General features: G+C 37.8%; 1 protein-coding gene across 4 annotated transcripts in view; it reads right to left on the minus strand.

Moving 5' to 3' along the window:
* Positions 1-9561, minus strand: part of rreb1b (ras responsive element binding protein 1b) — a 37220-nt gene extending 27659 nt beyond the window's left edge. The window contains exon 1 of one of the 4 annotated variants that reach the window (XM_082172427.1): positions 9098-9561. In XM_082172427.1, coding sequence (XP_082028553.1) covers positions 9098-9137 — 40 coding nt within the window. In that variant the 5' untranslated portion in view covers positions 9138-9561. The other 3 variants (XM_082172426.1, XM_082172428.1, XM_082172429.1) reach the window with 3 other exon arrangements.
* Between the last annotated feature and the right edge of the window lie 1728 nt (positions 9562-11289).

The following is an 11289-nucleotide window of genomic DNA, read 5'->3' on the forward strand; positions in this document are numbered from 1 at the left end:
AGGTGACACTGCAAGGCTTATTTGAGCAAGTAACTGCTGGAAACAGCCGGAGGTTGTCTGTCAACCACATGGCGCTTGTCAAAAGCTAGAACGGAGAAAAGCAAACTGCCTTTGCGAAAATAATCCACTGTGCTCGCGCATACACAACAGCCATTGCTGAAATAAGTAAGACTTTGTGTAAGAGCGGCTCTGGTGCCAGTGGAAAGACCGCTATTCTGAGGGTGTAACATACAGGAGACGTTTGGAAGGGGGAAGTGCAAAGATGGTCTCCATTCAGCGTAAGCCATTAGGATTAAAGGGTTAGTTCACCCAAAAATGAAAATTCTGTCATTAATTACTCACCCTCATGTCGTTACAAACCTGTAAAAGTTTAGTTCATCTTCAGAACACAAATTAAGATTTTTTTTTTTTTTAAATGAGCTATTTCCATACTACACAACAACCACTTTGATGCTTTAAAAAGTTCATAAAGAGATTGTAAAACTAATCCATATGAATTGAGTGGTTTAGTCCAAATTTTCTGAAGTGACTCGATTACTTTATATGATGAACAGATTGAATTTAGGCTTTTATTCACATATAAACATTCATCAACTCACACATCAGTTGTGGTAAACGGAGGCTCAAGCAAGTTCGCTTGATGATGCGAAAACCAATGAGGTTTTCGCAACATCTTCAGCAAGAACCAATGAGGTTCATTCTTGTGTTACGCCGTAAGTTTGAGCATAAGCAAGAACAAATGGAAAGGAAAATGGATAAACAGCTAGTACTGTGTGTCGTAATTTCCGGAGCTATACAATACAAGTTTGCGGTAGTTTAGGGACATCGGGAGAAAAGCTGTGTCATGGAGACATATCTCAATTCAAGTTGGAATGTCAGGTGCTGTCGCTTGCTTCTTAGCATGATGGGACAGATACATATTTTGCTGCTGACCAAAAGGTGTAACAACAATCAAATGACTAGACGTATAGAACTCCAGCTAAAAAAAATTTAAACTCCTACTTTGCTCTGGCCAGCGTAGTGCAAATCGCTTTGTATCTGAAGGGCTACGCTGAAACCCAGCATTCCGCGTCCGGTCTGAAAGGGCCTTTACGCAGCAAGTTTGAGCTTCTGCAAGAACCAATGAGGTTCATTTTTGTGTTACGCAACAGGTTTGAGCTTCCGCAAGAACCAATGAGGTTTGTTCTTGCACGTCAAGCAGGCTCAGTTGAGCTGCTGTTTATGTTCGCTGATCAATGTTTATGTGAATAAAAGCCTAAATTCAATCTGTTCATCATTTGTGTTTCTTTAAAATATGGACAAAACTGCTCAATTCATATGGATTAGTTTTACGACAGAATTTGTTTGGGGGGGTGAACTAACCCTTTAACTAAAATTATTGACATAAAAATGCTAACTTTTACAGCGTTATCATGTTGAACAAATGGAAACTGCATGTAGAGAACCAGATAAGAAGTGTTTGTAAGCCCCAAAATGTTAGTAAAACCTTCACAAAGTCATTTTCTGCGGGCAGAGTCCATTTGCGTGTGTATACTAATCCCTCTCTTACCATGGTCCCCCTCATAATCTTCTGTACTTTGCCTTGGTGAGCACCCTGATCTGGGCCAGTGCAGTTCAAACTCAAGGCTGACAGAAACAATTAGATCATGATAAAAACTAAATTGATGAAAACAAAAAAAATGAACCTAGTTCATGGTTCTTCAGATATTTTAACATTCTATATATAGTCAAATATGTACATATGTAGATTTTTTTTTATGGAAAACAAGACAAAAACACTGAGGAATCAAATGTTTGCAGTGTAGTACACAACTGTTTATGATATATTTCTTAAATTCATCTTTGAGAGTAAACTACAAAATAATGTGTGCTTTAGGACACTTTTTCAGTGTTTGTTTCTAAACTCCTAATTGTAAGTTACATGCTGGCTGTGTAAATGCAGATAACACAGACCTCTGCACAGCTGGAAATGGTTGGCCAAAGGTAAAGCGTCTATTTACTTTATTTGGTTTTTAGTCTGTCCTATCTAATGATTATCTCAAACATAGCTGTTTGACTGCGTTGTTGTATACTCACATTGTTAGTAGCCCAAACGAAAGAGAATGATGCTTAAACTAAGTGGAACGGCATTCAGTTTTGTGAGCTGCATTTACACAGCAAACATGTAAACACAGTAAATAGTAAAGACGCAATACTGTGATTGGTTGGGATGGGGGAGGGTACAGAGAACATCTCTCTGATTGGCTAGAATGAGCTTTTTTTTTTTACTTAGTAAACATTTATGCATATTATAAACTAAAAGAGGACATGGCAGTAAACCCCACAACCAACACAAATATTAAACAATCAGAGAACACCTTCCTGAAAGTACTGAGCATAGAGAGATGGAGGGCACTGTTGAGCAAGCTGTCGAGTTTAGAGAAAAAGGATATTACTATGTTCTAATTTGATCATTAAAATGATGATTATATTGCTCACTTTAATACTGACAATATGTTTTAGATGCATCCCAGCAATAAAAACAGGATTTGCTGTTTGCTAGTCAGTTGCAGGTGATAAAGAGGGGAGGAGAATTCTCATTCTAGAGAGCATCTGATTGGATAAACATCTGTGTAGTGCAGAATGAGTCATCAATAGTTTTTGGTCAATTTTCCCAGATGAGAAAGACTGTACGTTTTGCAAACGTGCTAAATTTAAATTACTTAAACTGACTTAAAAACTAACAGACATGGAATAAAACACATGTCTCATGTTATCATGAAGTCTTTAAGACTCACAATCTGATAATCGGATTAAAATACCTACTCATTGGTGTTCATTTTGCCTCTTTAAGTATTTTTGTCTGATTCTAGTATGCTAAAAGAACACATCCCATACTCTGTGATAAGCAGGTTAATATTTACTGCAACCCTGAGATGAACCAGGCTACAAAAGAACCAGGAGTGACCTTTGCCTCATTTCCATGTTTTGTTTTCCCTGTCCTGTTCTGTCAGGATTCCTCTCCTCATCGAGGTTCATTTAAATGAGAATAAACTCTCAAAATACAACTTAAAATACAATTCATTTCTTTTGAAGTTTTAAACATTTGCAAAACTACAAGAAAACAAGCCTCTAATTAATTTTTGAAATGGATCAATAGTATGAAATCAATGTCCTACTATGTTTAACAGTTTTAGCAAAGTAAAACAATTTTCTTGCTGGAGAACACCATATAGAAAGTTTAATATACTATTTGCAAGTTGCTAAATGTGAGTGCGGAAACACAGAAATCAGGTTCTAAAATAATTTTGTTCTGAGTACTGAACTTTTAACAAAGCTAGGATTATCAGACATTAGTAAGGGCCAGGATGGAGGACAGGCACGTTCTCCTCAAACACACTGTGTCTTATTTTCTAAGAGCTGGAAGAGACGGGAGCGGCCGAGTTTCTCCTCCTGAAAAGACGCCATTTTGCTTCATTGTCTACACTGCCTCAGGGCATTTTGGGAGAGGCTGCAAGAGAACTGCATGAATCACCTTAATCCTGTCGACTGACAACAGTCAACTTCTAGCATCTTTCAGCTAGCATGACTTCATAACCTGTTTTTAAAGAATCCCATTGTAAAACAACTTTTAAAAGGTACCTAACACATTATGAAAGCTCCACTGCAGTATAATTTGAACCATCAGATGATACGGCAAGATCTTGTGATAATGTGCCATGAAGCACTCACTAATGAGATTGATGTGCTGGTGAATGAGTGTGCTTTGTAATCACTGTCCTGTTGCTCCAAACCATGATATTTGTAAAATTTTAAAGATCCTACCCTCTGTTTTAAATATAATGAGCTCCAAAATGACATATAGGACCAAATTGCTTCATATGACTTATGCGCTGTATTCAATGTCTTCTGAAGCTATATTGTTTTGTCTGAGAAACAAACTAAACTTAAAGTCAATAACCTGCAACTAAATGATAATCTTCCAATTCAATAAACTGTTCATCTCTGCAACTGGATTACTGAATCAATGAATTGGATCATTCTGATTTGTGAATGAATCATTTAGTTCTTGTGAACTGGCTCAACGGATTCATGAAAAAATGACTCAAATTCCATTGTGCTTTTTTTTTTTTTTTTGCCTTTTTTTCAAGAATCAGGCATGACTACTTTTCGCTTACTACTAGGGTGGGTCACAATTTACCGATTCATTTTGAACTATTCCTAATACAGTTGCTATCGTATGGACTGAACAAGACGCAGACTGTAGAGCCATAAAGTCAATTGGATTATTTTTGATACCTTAAAAATGCTCTTGTATCATTATGAAGCTTCACTACATGGCAAAGAGTGTGCAGGATATTCTTTAAAATTTCACCTTTTGTGCTTTAGAGAGAAAAACACATTATGGCTTAAAACAGCATGATTTTGGGGGGTATATTTTTGGTTGAACTAACCCTGTAATTCCTTTGTTCGCCAAAAATTGGGAAAATTCAAGACAAATCGATGCAAACAGAGCTGCAAACCTAGACTTGGAATTTACAATGACAAATCTATGAAGCTGACAAAATATGTCTCATGAAGTCGTTCTGTATACGGAGACGCTAATTGAGGCTCTTTGAAGAAAGGCACTGAACTAACAGCCCGGCCACATCTGTTTCCCATTGCACATCGCTCTCAGACACACAGAAGAGAATCTGTCCTCAGCCGGGACATTTCTCTGTGAAGCTCTCCTTGCGCTAAGCGAGATGAGACTGTATGATTCAAAGTCCGAGCAGGTTAACATAGGTTTTTCAACCTGCAGTGCACACCTAGATTTTCCAGTTAAATAACTCCTGCACTCACAGTCATACAGAATGAGTCCCTCCCTCGTCTCATGAATCACTACAATTAACTGGAACAGAAATTCAAGTCACAGCTTTGTCATGAGATTTCATAAAATGATGCATGACGTGACACCACTCACTGCGTCATTAGATTAGTAGAGTTTCGTAAAAAACATGTCAGGTCACAAGTCAACTTTTTCTGTCAAGTTTCCAAAGCAGAAATTTGACTTTTAGCAACTCCTGAATGCAATACAAATGGATTAGCCGCAGGCATATTTTCATATCTTTCAAATGTTTGTTCATTGCTTGAACACGAAACTGGGAAGTCTGAGGTACAAAGAATGCTAGTACAAGACAAACTGGTTCCACAATGTGACTCGACCTGCCATCTTCTCGTTTCTGTCTCCCTCCTTCACTCCTTAATGTGCAACAAGAGCGTTTCTTCAGCATCTCCGCCTCCCTTCGCGGTGCTCCCTCTCTAGAAGCTATCAAAAATTCACAGACTGTGGGCAACTGCCAGCTGAGAAAACTGTTTAGTCAGCAACAGAGGCAGGGTGGGAGAAGAGGGGCGGGGGAAGCAGCAGAGGGAGGCAAAGGAGGAGGCCTGCGAAGCCGTGTGTGATTCGTCTTCTTTTTCTCTCACAGACAAACGTAAAAAAAAGTGAAAGCAAAGCTCACAATCCCTCAAAAAGGAGTGTTAGCAAGTTAAACTATTTATGATTGTGGTAAAACATCACAGTTTGACTATTATGAGCTGTTTGATTGACTATCAAATAACTTAATTCTCAAACTAACAGGGTAAGGATGCGGTACCTATTGTTTCTATCTTTTTCTAACTTCCTCTATCCACACAGGCTGCTCTATTTCCTGTCATCCACGTCCCACTTGCACCAAAGCATTTTCATGAGGACTCAGTTTCACTTTTAGTTTTTCTTTACTACACTTTTATCATTTAAAAAGTAAATAATTTAGTCCAGAGGTTCCCAAACTTTTTACTACAAAGGACCAAAAATCTAACTTAATTAAGAGCCGTGGACAGAAAGTAAATGTTGCAGTATATCCAACTATATTAAAGTGTACATTTAAAACAAATCTAATTCATTTATATTCTCTAAATTTCATTGCAAAAATAAAACAAAATATTTTTAAAAATAAATAAATTAGAAATTAATGTGCTTTAATTGCATGTTTTTTCCTTTTTTAATCCTCTTTTGTGATAAGCCAAGACGAGCCAAATCAAAGGTCATCAGGGGCCAACTCTGGCCCGCAGGCCCTGGTTTTCGCACCTCTAATTTAGTCTCTTCTGTCCCAATGACCCACTGTGCATTGTTCATACAGATTTTTTTAAACTATACAGAGTCTATTGTAAATAAGTAGCTCTTTTTCCTAAAAGCAGAGTTGTAACTGTTTGTAAGGCTTTGTAAAACACTGAAGACCAAAACATCAAGTAATATGAACAGTCAATTTGTTATACCTTAACTGAACAAGGAGACCAATGACCAAATAAACAGTAGCATTAAAGGGACAGTTCACCCAAAAATGTTAATTTGCTCACCCTCATGTCACTTCAAACCTGTAAGACTATTTCTTATGCAGAACACAAAAGAAGGTATATTGAAAAATGTCTTTAAAAAAAAACTTAATATTTTTCACTTTTAGATTAAAGAAATTCATACAGGTTTGGAATGACATGTTAATTAAAGTTAATAATGACCAAACTTTCCTCATTTTTGGGCGAACTATTCCTTCAAAAGAGTCAACCTTCAACATCCATTTCTCAGTTTGGCCAAAAATCAAAAATAGTGTAAACTCGGTCTCTTAAATTTGAGCATAGTAGCATCCATCTGCAAACTAACTTTCTTAAGCCCCACAGGTACAGTGTCTCACCCCAGACCCCAGGACCAAACCATGCTTCCCATACCCTATGAGGGAGAGGGAACATAATCTTATCTAAAATAGACAAGTTAAAAATAGCTCCAGAGCGAAACAGGACGCCCATCTCTACCCATGGATGAGTGAACAGAACACCCATCACTAGGGGCAAAAGGCTTGGTGAGGTGACCAACTAGTTTCTCCATCCAGTCCGGGACTTCAACAGACTAGTCCCTCTTTTACATTGGGCAAACATTTCACAGTTAGGCATGTTTGTCAAAGGAAGTTTACTGGAGAACCCCCGAGAATTTTAATGAATTTATATTAATCAAGATTAATCAAGATTACCGACCTTAATTTCCAAGGCTGCATCTCGATATTCCAATAGATCAAAATAAAAGCACAAAACAAATCCATCCACTCAACAGGTCTGTTTGTTGGGCTTTGAGACTCTTTATATACTTTAGAGTGTTTGAATACAAAGTGGAGTAAAAGCTGATGGCCCCTTTCTATCACTATCAGCACGGCAGCTCTGATGATCACAATGGGTTTCCTCTATTCAACTCTGGCGACTCCCTGCTGAGGACAGAGGAGATTACAGCCCAGACCACTGGTTGACTGTTCACTAGAACATGCCTTTGAATTTTCAATGGTCTTCTTGCTTTACGCGTCTGAACAAACACATCTCCACCCTACATCAGCCTGCATTGTGAGAACAGCAGCTATTAGGAAAAGGAGAAAAGGAGGATTTGGGTTTTAACCTCGCCTCTCTGCATTAAGAAAATGGTAGACGTCGATGATTAAAAAAAAAATCGTAACATTTATACAAAGTAATAGAGAAACAAAGTAGTAAAATATTTGCTTAGGTGATGAAGCAACACGTTCTCATCCTGGTTCAGTGCACATTTACAATGGCTTAATCTTTTAAGATCACATTGCAATTGCACAAATGATTGTGACTTATCTTTGATTAGCAAAGTTTCTCACAATTAAAATGCGATGATTATGGGCTAAATTAATTTGCGTATGATACGTTCAATTCAAACATAAAACCTCTTAATCAGAGGTTTTCCAAATTTACAGACTCAGTATAAAACTATATAATTTGCTAGAAATATAATTTAATTCTATATTTTGTAAAGCCTATGGTCTCTCCGGATCCCCTGGAGTACCTGCGGGTCCCCCTGATTGTAAATGAATACCATAGCTTACATGCGGTAGGTCATCATAAAAACATATTTGTAATTTATTTCCCTCTAAGTTCACAGTAGTACCTTAAGAGTACAAATACTACTCTAAGGTACTAATATGCAACATTAATGGCTAGATAAGATACAAAGTGACAAGCTGTTGTAGCCTACCGCAAAAGTAAAAAAAAATAATAAAAAAATGTTTTCTGACAGTGCAGGGGATGAAAGTTACTGTACAAAACAACCATGCTGTAGTTAAAAGTCAGCAGATTGAGAGGACTGAGCGAGTGAATGATGCTGCCACTGCAGGCCTTCTGGAGCCCAGTGTTGAATTTGGTAATGGAATGTGAACTGCTCATCTGGATCTCTGCACATTCTGCTTCTCCAAAGAGACGCGAGAATCATCAGCGGATGATGGGAGGAGGAAGGCACAAGCACAGCCTCTATCGAAACACCCGCACGAAAACGATGCTTCCTCCTAGTAATTATAGTCATCCAATCATCAAATTGAGATGGCTTAAATGGTATCATCGTTGTGACTGCTAGTTCAAATATAAAACCCGACTTTTCTTGTAGAACTTTTCGTCGTTATAAGCTCATGCAATAAACCCAACCCAAAGATAGTCACGACGACAGCGAACTTCCTCCTTTAAACCTTTTGACATTCCCAAGCGTTAAGTTTGCAAAGTGTGACAAACGAAACGACGAGAGTTTTGTGAATAATAATGACTCGTCGAAAGTCGAAAGCGCAAATAAAACGTAAATACAACATGTCCAGACAAGGTCAAAATATAAAGGGAAGCGTGTCCAACCCCCCCACGAGTTAGCCTCGTTCAAAGTTCTGATGTGGATGCTACGTATAAAATACTCACTTTTGATGACAATATAGGTGCGAAACATTTTGTCAAATGGGAGATAAAGCCATATTAGCGACAGTGAGTTTAGTAAACTAAGTTAACTTATGCTGGTTGAATACATGTGCGCTGGTTAGACGCGAGTGAATTCCTGTAGTCAGGCGTTCAACCTTTGGATGCGAGAATGAAACGAGGAAGCACAAACCCTGTGCGAGGAAAAAAAAAAAAGTTCGGACATCATCTCAACATCTTCGGCCTTCCAAGTTTAAAAACTTCCGACAAAGTCTCCATCCACCAAAGTTTGCAATCGGCAGGATGGAGAACGTAAACAACAACAACAACAACAACAACAACATGTAGAAAAGTGCTCGATACTTACGCTTGACTTTGTCGGGGTTGGGCTGATTGCGCTGAGACATGGTGATGGTGAAAAGAGATGATGGACTTCGAAAAAAAACTGCAAACTTGTTCCGGAGAGCGATCAAAATGGCGTATTTGAGGATGTGCAAAGTTCGCCAACTGGATACTTCTCTTCGCCCACTCTGTTAGCTCCCTAAAGGAAGGATGGCCATCGACACTGCCGACGAGTGAGGGTCAGAAAAGTCACTTTTTCCTCAAAGTGTGTTCCTGAGCGCTGCTCAGTGAACGTGATAAGTAGACGCATCACGTGTTGCTCTAGTCTCCAAGGGGACGTGTGTTACTGAGGCTGCCACTGGAGTTCAGCTGTGAGCATCTCTACGGGAGGGGTGGAAAACTTTACCCCTTCAGCCTCATCCAACTGATTATAGATAGATAGATAGATAGATAGATAGATAGATAGATAGATAGATAGATAGATAGATAGATAGATAGATAGATAGATAGATAGATAGATAGATAGATAGATAGATAGATAGATAGATAGATAGATAGATAGATAGATAGATAGATAGATAGATAGATCTGTTATAGCAACAAGTGTGTCACAACAACGGCTTGTAAATCATTTTGTTGGCATACAAACATTTTGTGATAGCCTACATAAAATGAACTATTTATAGCCTAAATAACGCATATTTATATCGTGTAAATAATATAGCCTAAGTGGCTATTTTATGTTCCGTAAACGATATAAAATTACTGAAAAGGTAAACGTGATAGCGACGGGACCCCAGTATCACTATGTGAAAGGCAGCTGATGATGCAACACACCTCGCGCTTTGGCGCCTTCTTTCTATCACAAGACAAACACCTGTTGGTCGTCATAAACTGTGATGGAGCATCCGTCATCTAAAAACCACTGTGGAAGGGCATCATTGTTTCAGAGACAAATGATGAGATAAATGTCAAAGAAAGAGGAAATAATTTGAGGCAACACCCCAAATCTATAGGATTTTCTGTGAAAATCGACAACAGCCCTGTGTAAATCCTGCCTCTGAATATAACTCATGCAAATATATTAAGAATAAAGATATAGTTTATACTTATATTTTTGATTATTCACTGTGCAGATATTTTTGTAAAAAAATAAAAAAATAAAAAGTGTTTATGCACCACCATGATTGTATTTTTTATTTTATTTTATCTCCATGAAGATGTATTTGGTTACAAATGTATCGTTTTTGGTATTAACTAATTAAATCGTAGAAGAGTTGAGATTAGCCGTTATGGTAAGGACTTTACTAACTTTTCAAAACATTTTTATCTTCAATCATCATTATCATTGCTTGAAATTTGCATAAGCTAGTTAAAGGGATAGTTAACCTGTATTAGTTTTGGGGGGGGGGACTATGGAAGTCAATGGCTACCGTCAACTGTCTGGTTACCAGCATTCTTTAAAATATCTTCTGTGTTTAACAGAAGAAAGAAACTCATACAGTTTTGGAACAACTTGAGGGTGAGTAAATAATGACCAAATTTTCATTTTTGAGTGAACTATCCCTTTAACTCATACAAGCTGCATTTGTCTGCATAGATGCGTCTCAAAAACTATATGCGTCTCCTTTAGTGGTTTAAATAACTCTTACTGGGATAACTTCTAGGCTACCTGAGAGGTGTCACTCACAGAAGCAGCATTGGCTCTGTGAGTGTGTGTTTGTGCTGCCACTAGAGAGCAGTCTCTGCTTCACCTTATGTAATCACATGAGAGTGACCTTGTGTTGGTACTAACTAAGTCTCTGACCCACAGTGACCTGGATAATTGCTTCTGGCCTACGTGGTGTTCTCCATCCTGCAGAAAACACCAAGTTCCTTTGTATTAACATGATTATAGCCCCCTTTTTTAGCTTTATTTTCTTTATTGTTTCTTTTAGACACATTTTTTATTAGCTAATATTCATAGAATTTGAAAAAATAAAAATTTGTTCGCATATAATGATATTTACAAACTCTAAAGTGAAAACTGAAAAAGTAACGAGGTTGAACACAATGAATGTGTCATTCAAAATAATGCTGACAGTTCAAGGCAATACAGCTATCCGGTAGACTACGACTCATATCTTTGTTGTAATGAGTGTGAGAGCGTGAGCTAATGCACGTATTTATGATCTAATATTTGAAATACCTGTGTATGGGCATGTGTTGTGCGTCCCA

Source organism: Leuciscus leuciscus (genome assembly GCF_965113295.1).
Source record: "Leuciscus leuciscus genome assembly, chromosome: 6".
NCBI classification, from domain to species: domain Eukaryota; kingdom Metazoa; phylum Chordata; class Actinopteri; order Cypriniformes; family Leuciscidae; genus Leuciscus; species Leuciscus leuciscus.